This window comes from Panulirus ornatus, chromosome 12, assembly GCF_036320965.1.
Source record: "Panulirus ornatus isolate Po-2019 chromosome 12, ASM3632096v1, whole genome shotgun sequence".
NCBI lineage: Eukaryota > Metazoa > Arthropoda > Malacostraca > Decapoda > Palinuridae > Panulirus > Panulirus ornatus.
Window position 1 is genome coordinate 10,505,030 of NC_092235.1, and position 16,601 is coordinate 10,521,630.

The 16,601-nt window shown below is 45.4% G+C and overlaps 1 protein-coding gene across 1 annotated transcript in view; it reads right to left on the reverse strand.

The window, feature by feature from the left end:
* Dscam4 (Down syndrome cell adhesion molecule 4) overlaps positions 1 to 16,601 on the reverse strand; it is a 415,036-nt gene that overhangs the window by 201,587 nt on the left and 196,848 nt on the right. Inside the window, exon 6 of the mRNA XM_071667322.1 lies at positions 5,745 to 5,889. Within this exon, the coding sequence (XP_071523423.1) occupies positions 5,745 to 5,889 (145 nt within the window). The remainder of the gene's footprint in view (positions 1 to 5,744; positions 5,890 to 16,601) is intronic.

A 16,601-nucleotide genomic window follows, 5' to 3' on the forward strand; every position in this document is an offset into this window, starting at 1 on the left:
TGCTCTGTGGAAGGTTTAAGAATATATGGTGTGGGAGGCAAGTTGTTAGAAGCAGTGAAAAGTTTTTATCGAGGATGTAAGGCATGTGTACGTGTAGGAAGAGAGGAATGTGATTGGTTCTCAGTGAATGTAGGTTTGCGGCAGGGGTGTGTGATGTCTCCATGGTTGTTTAATTTGTTTATGGATGGGGCTGTGAGGGAGGTGAATGCAAGAGTTTTGGAAAGAGGGGCAAGTATGAAGTCTGTTGGGGATGAGAGAGCTTGGGAAGTGAGTCAGTTGTTGTTCGCTGATGATACAGCGCTGGTGGCTGATTCATGTAAGAAACTGTAGAAGCTGGTGACTGAGTTTGGTAAAGCGTGTGAAAGAAGAAAGTTAAGAGTAAATGTGAATAAGAGCAAGGTTATTAGGTACAGTAGGGTTGAGGGTCAAGTCAATTGGGAGGTAAGTTTGAATGGAGAAAAACTGGAGCAAGTAAAGTGTTTTACATATCTGGGAGTGGATTTGGCAGCGGATGGAACCATGGTAGCGGAAGTGAATCATAGGGTGGGGGAGGGGGCGAAAATTCTGGGAGCCTTGAAGAATGTTTGGAAGTCGAGAACATTATCTCGGAAAGCAAAAATAGGTATGTTTTAAGGAATAGTGGTTCCAACAATGTTGTATGGTTGCGAGGCGTGGGCTATGGATAGAGTTGTGCGCAGGAGGGTGGATGTGCTGGAAATGAGATGTTTGAGGACAATATGTGATGTGAGGTGGTTTGATCGAGTAAGTAATGGAAATAAAAAGAGTGTGGTTGAGAGAGCAGAAGAGGGTGTTTTGAAATGGTTTGGTCACATGGCGAGAATGAGTGGGCAAAGATTGACCAAGAGGATATATGTGTCAGAGGTGGAGGGAACGAGGAGAAGTGGGAGACCAAATTGGAGGTGGAAAGATGCAGTGAAAAACATTTTGAGTGATCGGGGCCTGATCATGCAGGAGGGTGAAAGGCTTGCAATTAATAGAGTGAATTGGAACGATGTGGTATACCGGGGTCGACGTGCTGTCAGTGGATTGAACCAGGGCAGAAAAGCAAATGGATTTTTATGTAGCATTTATGGATCTGGAGAAGGCATATGACAGAGTTGATAGAGATGCTCTGTGGAAGGTTTTAAGAATATATTGTGTGGGAGGCAAGTTGTTAGCAGTATAAAGTTTTTATCGATGATGTAAGGTATGTGTACGTGTAGGAGGAGAGGAAAGTGATTGGTTCTCAGTAAATGTAGGTTTGCGGCAGGGGTGTGTGATGTCTTTATGGTTGTTTAATTTGTTTATGGATGGGGTTGTTAGGGAGGTGAATGCAAGAGTTTTGGAAAGGGGAAGTATGAAGTCTGTTGGGGATAAGAGAGCTTGGGAAGTGAGTCAGTTGTTGTTCGCTGATGATACAGCGCTGGTGGCTGATTCATGTGAGAAACTGCAGAAGCTGGTGACTGAGTTTGGTAAAGTGTGTGAGAGAAGAAAGTTAAGAGTAAATGTGAATAAGAGCAAGGTTATTAGGTACAGTAGGGTTGAGGGTCAAGTGAATTGGGAGGTAAGTTTGAATGGAGAAAAATTGGAGGAAGTAAAGTGTTTTAGACATCTGGGAGTGGATCTGGCAGCGGATGGAACCATGGAAGCGGAAGTGAATCATAGGGTGATGGAGGGGGCGAAAATCCTGGGAACCTTGAAGAATGTCGAATTCGAGAACATTATCTCGGAAAGCAAAAATGGGTATGTTTGAAGGAATAGTGGTTCCAACAATGTTGTATGGTTGCGAGGCGGGGGCTATGGATAGAGTTGTGCGCAGGAGGGTGGATGTGCTGGAAATGAGATGTTTGAGGAAAATATGTGGTGTGAGGTGGTTTGATCGAGCAAGTAATGTAAGGGTAAGAGAGATGTGTGGAAATAAAAAGAGCGTGGTTGAGAGAGCAGAAGAGGGTGTTTTGAAATGGTTTGGGCACATGGAGAGAATGAGTGAGGAAAGATTGACCAAGAGGATATATGTGTCGGAGGTGGAGGGAACGAGGAGAAATGGGAGACCAAATTGGAGGTGGAAAGATGGAGTGAAAAAGATTTTGAGAGATCGGGGCCTGAACATGCAGGAGAGTGAAAGGTGGGCAAGGAATAGAGTGAATTGGATCGATGTGGTATACCGAGGTCGACGTGCTGTCAATGGATTGAACCAGGGCATGTGAAGCGTCTGGGGTAAACCATGGAAAGTTCTGTGGGGCCTTGATGTGGAAAGGGACCTGTGGTTTCGGGCATTATTACATGACAGCTAGAGACTGAGTGTGAACGAATGGGGCCTTTGTTGTCTTTTCCTAGCGCTACCTCGCACAGAGAGAGGGGGGAGCGGGATGTTATTCCATGTGTGGCGAGGTGGCGATGGGAATGAATAAAGGCAGTGTGAATTGTGTGCATGTGTATATAGGTATGTGTCTGTGTGTGTATATATATGTGTACATCGAAATGTATGGGTATGTATATTTGCGTGTGTGGACGTGTATGTACATACATGTGTATGGGGGTGGGTTGGGCCATTTCTTTCGTCTGTTTCCTTGCGCTACCTCGCAAACGCAGGAGACAGCGACAAAGCAAAATATATATATATATATATATATATATATATATATATATATATATATATATATATATATGTATGTATATACGTATATATATATATATATATATATATATATATATATATATATATATATATATATATATATATATATATATATATATATATATATATATATATATATATATATATATATATATATATATATATATACATATACATATATATATATTTTTTTTTATACGATTCGCCATTTCCCGCATTTGCGAGGTAGCGTTAAGAACAGAGGACTGGGCCTTAGAGGGAAAATGCTCACCTGGCCCCCTTCTCTGTTCCTTCTTTTGGAAAATTAAAAAAAAACGAGAGGGGAGGATTTCCAGCCCCCCCGCTCCCTCCCCTTTTAGTCGCCTTCTACGACACGCAGGGAATACGTGGGAAGTATTCTTTCTCCCCTATCCCCAGGGAAAATATATATATATATATATATATATATATATATATATATATATATATATATATATATATATATATATATATATATATATATATATATATATATATATATATATATATATATATATATATATATATATATATATATATATATATATATATATATATATATATATATATATATATATATATATATAAATATATATATATATATATATATATATATATATATATATATATATATATATATATATATATATATATATATATATATATATATATATATATTTTCCCTGGGGATAGGGGAGAAAGAATACTTCCCACGTATTCCCTGCGTGTCGTAGAAGGCGACTAAAAGGGGAGGGAGCGGGGGGGCTGGAAATCCTCCCCTCTCGTTTTTTTCAATTTTCCAAAAGAAGGAACAGAGAATTGGGCCAGGTGAGGGTATTCCCTCAAAGGCCCAGGCCTCTGTTCTTAACTCTACCTCGCTAATGCGGGAAATGGCGAATAGTTTGAAAGAAAAGATATATATATATATATATATATATATATATATATATATATATATATATATATATATATATATATATATATATATATATATATATATATATTTTGTATTTTTTGTATTTCTAACTTTCTAAAATGGGAAACAGAAGAAGGAGTCACGTGGGGAGTGCTCATCTTCCTCGAAGGCTCAGACTGGGGTGTCTAAATATGTGTGGATGTAACTAAGATGTCAAAAAAGGAGAGATAGGTAGTATGTTTGAGGAAAGGAACCTGGATGTTTTGGCTCTGAGTGAAACGAAGCTCAAGGGTAAAGGGGAAGAGTGGTTTGGGAATGTCTTGGGAGTAAAGTCAGGGGTTAGTGAGAGGACAAGAGCAAGGGAAGGAGTAGCAATACTCCTGAAACAGGAGTTGTGGGAGTATGTGATAGAATGTAAGAAAGTAAATTCTCGAGTAATATGGGTAAAACTGAAAGTTGATGGAGAGAGATGGGTGATTATTGGTGCATATGCACCTGGGCATGAGAAGAAAGATCATGAGAGGCAAGTGTTTTGGGAGCATCTGAATGAGTGTGTTAGTGGTTTTGATGCACGAGACCGGGTTATAGTGATGGGTGATTTGAATTCAAAGGTGAGTAATGTGGCAGTTGAGGGAATAATTGGTATACATGGGGTGTTCAGTGTTGTAAATGGAAATGGTGAAGAGCTTGTAGATTTATGTGCTGAAAAAGGACTGGTGGTTGGGAATATCTGGTTTAAAAAGCGAGATATACATAAGATACGTATGTAAGGAGGAGAGATGGCCAGAGAGCGTTATTGTATTACGTGTTAATTGACAGGCGTGCGAAAGAGAGACTTTTGGATGTTAATGTGGTGAGAGGTGCAACTGGAGGGATGTCTGATCATTATCTTGTGGAGGCTAAGGTGAAGATTTGAGTGGGTTTTCAGAAGAGAAGAGTGAATGTTGGGGTGAAGAGGGTGATGAAAGTAAATGAGTTTGGGAAGGAGACTTGTGTGAGGAAGTACCAGGAGAGACTGAGTACAGAATGGAAAAAGGTGAGAACAATGGAAGTAAGGGGAGTTGGGGAGGAATGGGATGTATTTAGGGAATCAGTGATGGATTGCGCAAAAGATGCTTGTGGCATGAGAAGAGTGGGAGGTGGGTTGATTAGAAAGGGTAGTGAGTGGTGGGATGAAGAAGTAAGATTATTAGTGAAAGAGAAGAGAGAGGCACTTGGACGATTTTTGCAGGGAAAAAATGCAATTGAGTGGGAGATGTATAAAAGAAAGAGACAGGAGGTCAAGAGAAAGGTGCAAGAGATGAAAAAGAGGGCAAATGAGAGTTGGGTTGAGAGTGTATCATTAAATTTTAGGGAGAATAAAAAGATGTCCTGGAAGGAGGTAAATAAAGTGCGTAAGACAAGGGAGGAAATGGGAACTTCAGTGAATGGCGCAAATGGGGAGGTGATAACAAAGAGTGGTGATGTGAAAAGGAGATGGAGTGAGTATTTTGAAGGTTTGTTGAATGTGTTTGATGATAGAGTTGCAGATATAGGATGTTTTGGTCGAGGTGGTGTGCAAAGTGAGAGGGTTAGGGAAAATGATTTGGTAAACAGAGAAGAGGTAGTAAAAGCTTTGCTGAAGATGAAAGCCGGCAAGACAACAGGTTTGGATGGTATTGCAGTGGAATTTATTAAAAAAGGGGGTGACTGTATTGTTGACTGGTTGGGCAAGGAATAGAGTGAATTGGAGCGATGTGGTATACCGGGGTTGACGTGCTGTCAGTGGATTGAATCAGGGTATGTGAAACGTCTGGGGTAAACCATGGAAAGCTGTGTAGGTATGTATATTTGCGCGTGTGGACGTGTATGTATATAAATGTGTATGGGAGTGGGTTGGGCCATTTCGTTCGTCTTTTTCCTTGCGCTACTTCGCAAACGCGAGAGACAGCGAGAAAGCAAATATATATATATATATATATATATATATATATATATATATATATATATATATATATATATCCTGACAAAGGTATACTTTCATGCATTAAGCTATTATTCTTGAATATAAGACTCTCTCTCTCTCTCTCTCTCTCTCTCTCTCTCTCTCTCTCTCTCTCTCTCTCTCTCTCTCTCTCTCTCTCTCTCTCTCTCTCTCTCTCTCTCTCTCTCTCTCTCTCTCTCTCTCCTCACCTCTCACTCTCGGGCAGGGGAAACCCATCCAGGGTCCAGATGAACTGAGGAGGCGGGTTGCCCGTGGCCACACACTTGAGGCTGACGGAAGGTCCTGGCTGCAACGTCTGCTCCTGAAACTTGTAGTGCAGCTCCGGCGAGGAATCTGTGGTGATGGTACAGCTTAGTACCACTGGTAGTACTGGGGTGATGGTGATGGTACAGCTTAGTACCACTGGTAGTACTGGGGTGATGGTGATGGTACAGCTTAGTAATGTGGCTACTGGTAGTACTGGGGTGATGGTGATGGTGATGGTACAGCTTAATGGTGTGGCTACTGGTAGTACTGGGGTGATGGTGATGGTGATGGTACAGCTTAGTAATGTGGCTACTGGTAGTACTGGGGTGATGGTGATGGTACAGCTTAGTAATGTGGCTACTGGTAGTACTGGGGTGATGGTGATGGTGATGGTACAGCTTAGTAATGTGGCTACTGGTAGGACTGGGGTGATGGTGATGGTGATGGTACAGCTTAGTAATGTGGCTACTGGTAGTACTGGGGTGATGGTGATGGTGATGGTACAGCTTAGTAATGTGGCTACTGGTAGTACTGGGGTGATGGTGATGGTGATGGTACAGCTTAGTAATGTGGCTACTGGTAGTACTGGGGTGATGGTGATGGTGATGGTACAGCTTAATGGTGTGGCTACTGGTAGTACTGGGGTGATGGTGATGGTGATGGTACAGCTTAGTAATGTGGCTACTGGTAGTACTGGGGTGATGGTGATGGTGATGGTACAGCTTAGTAATGTGGCTACTGGTAGTACTGGGGTGATGGTGATGGTGATGGTACAGCTTAGTAATGTGGCTACTGGTAGTACTGGGGTGATGGTGATGGTGATGGTACAGCTTAGTAATGTGGCTACTGGTAGTACTGGGGTGATGGTGATGGTGATGGTACAGCTTAGTACCACTGGTAGTACTGGGGTGATGGTGATGGTGATGGTACAGCTTAGTAATGTGGCTACTGTTAGAACTGGGGTGATGGTGATGGTGATGGTACAGCTTAGTAATGTGGCTACTGGTAGTACTGGGGTGATGGTGATGGTGATGGTACAGCTTAGTAATGTGGCTACTGGTAGTACTGGGGTGATGGTGATGGTGATGGTACAGCTTAGTAATGTGGCTACTGGTAGTACTGGGGTGATGGTGATGGTGATGGTACAGCTTAGTAATGTGGCTACTGGTAGTACTGGGGTGATGGTGATGGTGATGGTACAGCTTAGTAATGTGGCTACTGGTAGTACTGGGGTGATGGTGATGGTACAGCTTAGTAATGTGGCTACTGGTAGTACTGGGGTGATGGTGATGGTGATGGTACAGCTTAGTAATCTGGCTACTGGTAGTACTGGGGTGATGGTGATGGTGATGGTACAGCTTAGTAATGTGGCTACTGGTGGTACTGGGGTGATGGTGATGGTGATGGTACAGCTTAGTAATGTGGCTACTGGTAGTACTGGGGTGATGGTGATGGTGATGGTACAGCTTAGTACCACTGGTAGGACTGGGGTGATGGTGATGGTGATGGTACAGCTTAGTAATGTGGCTACTGGTAGTACTGGGGTGATGGTGATGGTGATGGTACAGCTTAATGGTGTGGCTACTGGTAGTACTGGGGTGATGGTGATGGTGATGGTACAGCTTAGTAATGTGGCTACTGGTAGTACTGGGGTGATGGTGATGGTGATGGTACAGCTTAATGGTGTGGCTACTGGTAGTACTGGGGTGATGGTGATGGTGATGGTACAGCTTAGTAATGTGGCTATTGGTAGTACTGGGGTTATGGTGATGGTGATGGTACAGCTTAATGGTGTGGCTACTGGTAGTACTGGGGTGATGGTGATGGTGATGGTACAGCTTACTGGTGTGGGTACTGGTAGTACTGGGGTGATGGTGATGGTGATGGTACAGCTTAATGGTGTGGCTACTGGTAGTACTGGGGTGATGGTGATGTGATGGTACAGCTTAATGGTGTGGCTACTGATAGTATTGGGGTGATGGTGATGGTACAGCTTAATGGTGTGGCTATTGGTAGTACTGGGGTGGTAGGTGATGGTGATGGTACAGCTTAGTGGTGTGGCTACTGGTAGTACTGGGGTGATGGTGATGATGATGGTACAGCTTAGTAATGTGGCTACTGGTAGTACTGGGGTGGTAGGTGATGGTGATGGTACAGCTTAGTGGTGTCGCTACTGGTAGTACTGGGGTGGTAGGTGATGGTGATGGTACAGCTTAGTGGTGTCGCTACTGGTAGTACTGGGGTGGTAAGTGATGGTGATGGTACAGCTTGGTGGTGTGGCTACTGGTAGTACTGGCGTGGTAGGCGAAGGTGATAGTACAGCTTAGTGGTGTGGCTACTGGTAGTACTGGGGTGGTAGGTGATGGTGATGGTACAGCTTAGTGGTGTCGCTACTGGTAGTACTGGGGTGGTAGGTGATGGTGATGGTACAGCTTAGTGGTGTCGCTACTGGTAGTACTGGGGTGGTAGGTGATGGTGATGGTACAGCTTAGTGGTGTCGCTACTGGTAGTACTGGGGTGGTAAGTGATGGTGATGGTACAGCTTAGTGGTGTCGCTACTGGTAGGCGAAGGTGATAGTACAGCTTAGTGGTGTGGCTACTGGTAGTACTGGGGTGGTAGGTGATGGTGATGGTACAGCTTAATAATGTGGCTACAGGTAGTACTGGGGTGGTAGGTGATGGTCATGGTACAGCTTAGTGGTATGGCTACTGGTAGTACTGGGGTGGTAGTTGATGGTGATGATACTGCTTAGTGGTGTGGCTACTGGTAGTACTGGGGTGATGGTGATAGTGATGGTACAGCTTAGTGGTGTGCTTACTGGTAGTACTGAGGTAGTAGGTTACGGTAATGATACAGCTTAGTGGTATGGCTACTGGTAGTACTGGGGTGGTAGGTGATGGTGATGGTAAAGCTTAGTGGTGTGGATACTGGTAGTACTGAGGTGGTAGATGATGGTGATGGTACAGCTTAAGGGTGTGGCTACTAGTAGTACTGGGGTAGTAGGTGGTGGAGATGATAGAGCTTACTGGTGTGGGTACTGGTCGTACTGGGGTAGTTGGTGATGGTGATAGTACAGCTTACTGGTGTGGGTACATGTAGCACTGGGGTAGTTGGTGATGGTGATGGTACAGCTTACTGGTGTGGCTACTGGTAGTACTGTGGTGGTAGGTGATGGTGATGGTACAGCTTAGTGGTGTGGCTACTGGTAGTACTGGGGTGGTAGGTGATGGTGATGGTACAGATTAGTGGTCTTGCTACTGGTAGTACTTGAGTGGTAGAGATGGTGATGGTACAGCTTAGTGGTGTGGCTACTCGTAGTACTGGGGTGATGGTGATGGTACAGCTTAGTGGTGTGGCTACTGGTAGTACTGGGGTGATGGTGATGGCACAGCTTATTGGTGTGGCTACTGGTAGTACTGGGGTGATGGTGATAGAACAGCTTAGTGGCGTGACTACTGGTAGCACTGGGGTGATGGTGATGGTACAGCTTAGTGGTGTGGCTACTGGTAGTACTGGGGTGATGGTGATGGTACAGCTTAGTGGTGTGGCTACTGGTAGTACTGTGGTGGTAGGTGATGGTGATGGTACAGCTTAGTGGTGTGGCTCCTGTTAGTACTGGGGTGGTTGGTGATGGTGATGGTAGAGCTTAGTGGTGTGGGTGCTAGTAGTACTGGGGTGATGGTGATGGTGATATTAGAGCTTAATGGTGTGTCTACTGGTAGTACTGGGGTGATGGTGATGGTACAGCTTAGTGGTGTGGCTACTGGTTGTACTGGGGTGATGATGATGGTACAGCTTACTGATGTGGGTACTGGCAGTACTATAGTGGTAGGTAATGGTGATGGTACAGCTTATTGGTTTGGCTACAGGTAGTACTGGGGTAGTAGGTGATGGTGATGGTACAGCTTACTGGTGTGGGTACTTATAGTACTTGGTTGATGGTGATTGTGATGGTACAGCTTAGTGGTGTGGCTACTGGTGGTACTGGGGTGATGGTGATTGTGATGGTAGAGCTTAGTGGTATGGCTACTGGTAGTACTGAGGTGGTAGGTGATGGTAATGGTACAGCTTAGTGGTGTGGCATCTGGTAGTACTTGCGGTGATGGTGATGGTGATGGTACAGCTTACTGGTGTGGGTACTGGTAGTATTGGGGTGGTAGGTGATGGTGATGCTAGAGCTTTGTGGTATGGCTACTGGTAGTACTGTGGTCGTAGGTGATGGTGATGGTACAGCTTAGTGGTATGGTTACTGGTAGTACTGGGGTGATGGTGATAGTATAGCTTGCTGGTGTGGGTACTTGTAGTACTGGGGTGAGGGTGATGGTGATGGTACAGCTTAGTGGTGTGGCTACTGTTAGTACTGAGGTGATGATGATGGTACAGGTTACTGATGTGGGTGCTGGTAGTACTGGGATGGTAGGTGATGGTGATGGTACAGCTTAGTAGTGCGGGTACTGGTAGTACTGGGGTGGTAGGTGATGGTGATGGTACAGCTAGTGGTATGGCTACTGGTAGTGCTGGGGTGGTAGGTGATGGTGATGGTACAGCTTAGTGGTGTGGGTACTGGTAGTACTGAGGTGGTAGGTGATGGTGATGATACAGCTTGGTAGTGTGGCTACTGGTAGTACTGGGGTGATGGTGATGGTACAGCTTAGTGGTGTCGCTACTGGTAGTACTGGGGTGGTAGGTGATGGTGTTGGTACAGCTTAGTGGTGTGGCTACTGGTAGTACTGGGGTGGTAGGTGATGGTGATGGTACAGCTTACCGGTGTGGGTGCAGGTAGTACTAGGGTGATGGTGATGGTGATGTCACAGCTTAGTGGTATGGCTATTGGTAGTACTGGGGTGGTAGGTGATGGTGATGGTACAGCTTAGTGGTGTGGCTACTGGTAGTACTGGGGTGATGATGATGGTACAGCTTAGTGATGTGGGTAATGGTAGCACTGTGGTGGTAGGTGATGGTGATGGATACAGGTTAGTGGTGTGGCTACAGGTAGTACTGCGTTAGTAGGTGATGGTGATGATACAGCTTACCGGTGTGGGTATTGGTAGTACTGGGGTGATGGTGATTGTGTTGGTACAGCTTAGTGGTGTGGCTACTAGTAGTACTGGGGTGATGGTGTTTGTGAATGTACAGCTTAGTGGTATGGCTACTGGTAGTAGTGGGGTGGTAGGTGATGGTAATGGTACAGCTTAGTGGTGTAGCTTCTGGTAGTACTGGGGTGATGGTGATGGTACATCTTACTGGTGTGGGTAATGATAGTATTGGGGTGGAAGGTGATGGTGATGGTAGAGCTTAGTGGTATGGCTACTGGTAGTACTGGGGTCGTAGGTGATGGTGATGGTACAGCTTAGTGGTGTGGGTACTGGTAGTACTGGGGTGATGGTGATAATATAGCTTACTGGTGTGGGTACTGGTAGTACTGGGGTTATGATGATGGTGATGGTACAGCTTAGTGGTGTGGCTACTGTTAGTACTGAGGTGATGATGGTGATGATATAGCTTTCTAGTGTGGGTACTGGTAGTACTGGGGTGGTAGGCGATAGTGATGGTACAGCTTAGTAGTGCGGGTACTGGTAGTACTGGGGTGGTAGGTGACGTGATTATATAGCTCAGTGGTATGGCTACTGGTAGTGTTGGGGTGGTAGGTGATGGTGATGGTACAGCTTAGTGGTATGGCTATTGGTAGTACTGGGGTGGTAGGTGATGGTGATGGTACAGCTTAGTGGTGTGGGTACTGGTAGTACTGACGTGGTAGGTGATGGTGATGGTACAGGTTGGTAGTGTGGCTACTGGTAGTACTGGAGTGATGGTGATGGTACAGCTTATGGGTGTGGCTACTGGTAGTACTGGGGTGGTAGGTGATGGTCATGGTACAGCTTAGTGGTGTGGCTACTGGTAGTACTGAGGTGGTAGGTGATGGTGATGGTACAGCTTAGTGGTGTGGCTACTGGTAGTACTGGGGTGGTAAGTGGTGGTGATGATACAGCTTAGTCGTGTGGCTATTGGTAGTACCTGGGTGGTAAGTGGTGGTCATGGTACAGCTTATGCGTGTGCCTACTGGTAGTACTAGGGTGGTAGGTGATGGTGTTGGTACATCTTAGTGGTGTGGCTATTGGTAGTACTGGGGTGGTAGATGATGGTGATGGTACAGCTTAGTGTTGTGGGTAATGGTAGCACTAGGATGGTAGGTGGTGGTGATGGTACAGTTTAGTGTTTTGGGTACTGGTAGTTCTGCGGTGGTAGGTGGTGGTGATGGTAAGTCTTAGTGGTATGGCTACTGGTAGTACTGCGGTGGAAGGTGACGGTGATGGTACAGTTTAGTGGTGTGGGTACTGGTAGTACTGGGGTGATAGTTGATAGTGATGGTACAGCTTAGTGGTTTTGGTACCGGTAGTAAAGGGATGGTCTGTGATGGTGATGATTCAGCTTACTGGTGCGGGTACTGGTAGTACTTGTGTGGTAGGTGGTGGTGATTGTACAGCTTATTGGTTTTGGTACTGGTAGTACTGGGGTGGTAAGTGATGGTGATGGTACAGCTTAATGGTGTGGGAACTGGTAGTTCTGGGGTAGTAGGTGATGGTGATGGTACAGCTTACTGGTGTGGGTACTTGTAGTACTGGGGCAGTAGGTGATGGTGATGATACAGCTTACTGGTGTGGGTACTGGTAGTACTGGTGTGGTAGGTGATGGTGATGGTATAGCTTACTAGTGTGGGTACTGGTAGTACTGGGGTAGTAGGTGATGGTGATGGTACAGCTTAGTGGTGTGGCTACTGGTAGTACTAGTGTGGTAGGTGATGGTGATGGTACAGCTTAGTGGTCCTGCTACTGGTAGTACTGGGGTGGTAGGTGATGGTGATGGTACAGCTTAGTGGTGTGGCTACTGGTAGTACTGGGGTGATAGTGATGGTACAGCTTAGTGGTGTGGCTACCGGTAGTACTGGGGTAATGGTGATGGTACAGCTTAGTGGTGTGGCTACTGGTAGTACTGGGGTGATGGTGATGGTACAGCTTAGTGGTGTTGCTACTGGTAGTACTGGGGTGATGGTGATGGTCCAGCTTAATGGTGTGGCTACTGGTAGTACTGGGGTGATGGTGATGGTACAGCTTAGTGGTGTGGCTACTGGTAGTACTGTGGTGGTAGGTGATGGTGATGGTACAGCTTACTGGTGTGGGTGCTGGTAGTACTGGGGTGATGGTGATGTTAGAGCTTAGTGGTATGGCTACTGGTAGTACTGGGGTGGCAGGTGATGGTGATGGTACAGCTTAGTGGTGTGGCTACTGGTAGTACTGGGGTGATGATGATGGTACAGCTTACTGATGTGGGTACTGGTAGTACTGTGGTGGTAGGTAATGGTGATGGTACAGCTTAGCGGTGTGGCTACAGGTAGTATTGGGGTAGTAGGTGATGGTGATGGTACAGATTACTTGTGTGGGTCCTGGTAGTACTGGGGTAATGCTGATGGTGATGGTACAGCTTAGTGTTATGGCTACTGGTAGTAGTGGGGTGGTAGGTGATGGTAATGGTGCAGCTTAGTGGTGTGGCTTCTGGTAGTACTTTGGTGATGGTGATGGTACAGCTTTCTGGTGTGGGTACTGGTAGTATTGGGGTGGTAGATGATGGTGATGGTAGAGCTTAGTGGTATCGTTACTGGTAGTACTGTGGTCGTAGGTGATGGTGATGGTACAGCTTAGTGGTATGGTTACTGGTAGTACTGGGGTGATGGTGATAGTATAGCTTACTGGTGTGGGTACTGGTAGTACTGGGGTGATGGTAATGGTGATGCTAGAGCTTAGTGGTGGGGCTACTGTTAGTACTGAGGTGATGGTGATGGTATAGCTTTCTAGTGTGGGTACTGGTAGTACTGGGGTGGTAGGTGATAGTGATGGTACAGCTTAGTAGTGCTGGTACTGGTAGTACTGGGGTGGTAGGTGATGGTGATGGTACAGATAAGTGGTATGGCTACTGGTAGTGCTGGGGTGGTAGTTGATGGTGATGGTACAGCTTAGTGGTGTGGGTACTGGTAGTACTGAGGTGGTAGGTGATGGTGATGGTACAGCTTGGTAGTGTGGCTACTGGTAGTACTGGGGTGATGGTGATGGTACAGCTTAGAGGTGTGGCTACTGGTAGTACTGGGGTGGTAGGTGATGGTGATGGTACAGCTTAGTGGTGTGGCTACTGGTAGTACTGGGGTTGTAGGTGATGGTGATGGTACAGCTTACCGGTGTGGGTGCTGGTAGTACTGGGGTGATGGTGATAGTGATGTTACAGCTTAGTGGTATGGCTATTGGTAGTACTGGGGTGGTAGGTGATGGTGATGGTACAGCTTAGTGGTGTGGCTACTGGTAGTAGTGGGGTGATGATCATGGTACATCTTACTGGTAGTACTGTGGTGGTAGGTGATGGTGATGGATACAGGTTAGTGGTGTGGCTACAGGTAGTACTGGGGTAGTAGGTGATGGTGATGGTACAGCTTACTGGTGTGGGTATTGGTAGTACTGGGGTGATGGTGATGGTTTTGGTACAGCTTAGTGGTGTGGCTACTAGTAGTACTGGGGTGATGGTGATTGTGATGGTACAGCTTAGTGGTATGGCTACTGGTAGTAGTGGGGTGGTAGGTGATGGTAATGGTACAGCTTAATGGTGTGGCTTCTGGTAGTACTGGGGTTGTTGGTGATGGTGATGGTACAGCTTACCGGTGTGGGTGCTGGTAGTACTGGGGTGATGGTGATAGTGATGTTACAGCTTAGTGGTATGGCTATTGGTAGTACTGGGGTGGTAGGTGATGGTAATGGTACAGCTTAGTGGTGTGGCTTCTGGTAGTACTGGGGTGATGGTGATGGTGATGGTACAGCTTACTGGTGTGGGTACTGGTAGTACTGCGGTGGTAGGTGATGGTGATTGTTGAGCTTAGTGGTATGGTTACTGGTAGTACTGGGGTCGTAGGTGATGGTGATGGTACAGCTTAGTGGTATGGTTACTGGTAGTACTGGGGTGATGGTGATAGTATAGCTTACTGGTGTGGGTACTGGAAGTACTGGGGTGATGATGATGGTGATGGTACAGCTTAGTGGTGTGGCTACTGTTAGTACTGAGGTGATGATGGTGATGGTATAGCTTTCTAGTGTGGGTACTGGTAGTACTGGGGTGGTAGGTGATAGTGATGGTACAGCTTAGTAGTGCGGGTGCTGGTAGTACTGGGGTGGTAGGTGATGGTGATGATACAGCTTAGTGGTATGGCTACTGGTAGTGCTGGGGTGGTAGGTGATGGTGATGGTACAGCTTAGTGGTGTGGGTACTGGTAGTACTGAGGTGGTAGGTGATGGTGATGGTACAGCTTAGTGGTGTGGCTACTGGTAGTACCTGGGTGGTAAGTGGTGGTCATGGTACAGCTTAGTGGTGTGGCTACTGGTAGTACCTGGGTGGTAAGTGGTGGTCATGGTACAGCTTATGGGTGTGGCTACTGGTAGTACTGGGGTGGTAGGTGATGGTGGTGGTACAGCTTAGTGGTGTGGCTACTGGTAGTACTGGGGTGGTAGGTGATGGTGATTTACAGCTTAGTGTTGTGGGTACTGGTAGTGCTAGGGTGGTAGGTGGTGGTAATGGTACAGCTTAGTGTTTTGGGTACTGGTAGTTCTGGGGTGGTAGGTGGTGGTGATGGTACAGCTTAGTGGTGTGGGTACTGGTAGTACTGGGGTGGTAGTACTGTGGTGGTAGGTGATGGTGATGGTATAGCTTAGTGGTATGGGTAGTGGTAGTACTGGGGTGGTAGTACTGTGGTGGTAGGTGATGGTGATGGTATAGCTTAGTGGTGTGGGTACTGGTAGTACTGGGGTGGTAGTACTGTGGTGGTAGGTGATGGTGATGGTACAGCTTAGTGGTGTGGGTACTGGTAGTACTGGGGTGGTAGTACTGTGGTGGTAGGTGATGGTGATGGTATAGCTTAGTGGTATGGGTACTGGTAGTGCTGGGGTGGTAATGTGGTGCAACTATTACCGCACGAAGTTTTCAGTGATGGGGTGAGATTGTTCGTGGTGGTCGGGGGAATTTTAATGTGTAGTGAATTTAATGTGTAGGGGAATTCTAATGTATGGCGGAATTTTGATATATAGAGGAATTTTAATGTTTAGATGAATTTTCATGTGTAAGGGAATTTCATGTGTAGTGGAATTTTTATAAGCAAGGGAATCTTATTATTCAGGGGATTTTTTGTTTAGGAGAATTCTAATGTTTAATGGAATTTCTATGTGAAGGGGAATTTTATTGTGTATGGGAATATTAATGTGTAGCTAAATTTTAATGTGTAGGGAAATTTTAGGGGAATTTCTATGTGTAGGGAAATTTCAAATTGTATGGGAACTTTTATGTGTGGGAAATTTTAATGTGTAGTGGAATTTTAATGTGTAGGGGTATTTCAAAGTGTATGGGAATCTTAATGTGTCTGGGAAATTTGATGCGTAGGGAATTTAAATATGTAGTGGAATTCTAATGTGAAGTGGAATTTTAATGTTTAGAGGAATTTAATGCGTAGGAGAATTTTAATGTGTTGTGCAATTTTAAAGTGTAGTGGAATTCTTTGTTGGGAATTCTAATGTGTAGTGGAATTCTAATGTGTAGGGGAATTTAAATGTATAGGGAAATCTTAATGTTGTGGAATTTTAATGTGTCAGGAATTTATTTTGTAGTGGTATTCTAATGTATCGGGGAATTTCAATGTTTAGTGGAATCTTAATGTGTAGAGGAATTTTAATGTGTAATGGAATCTTAATGTGTCGGAGAATTTTAATGTTTAGTG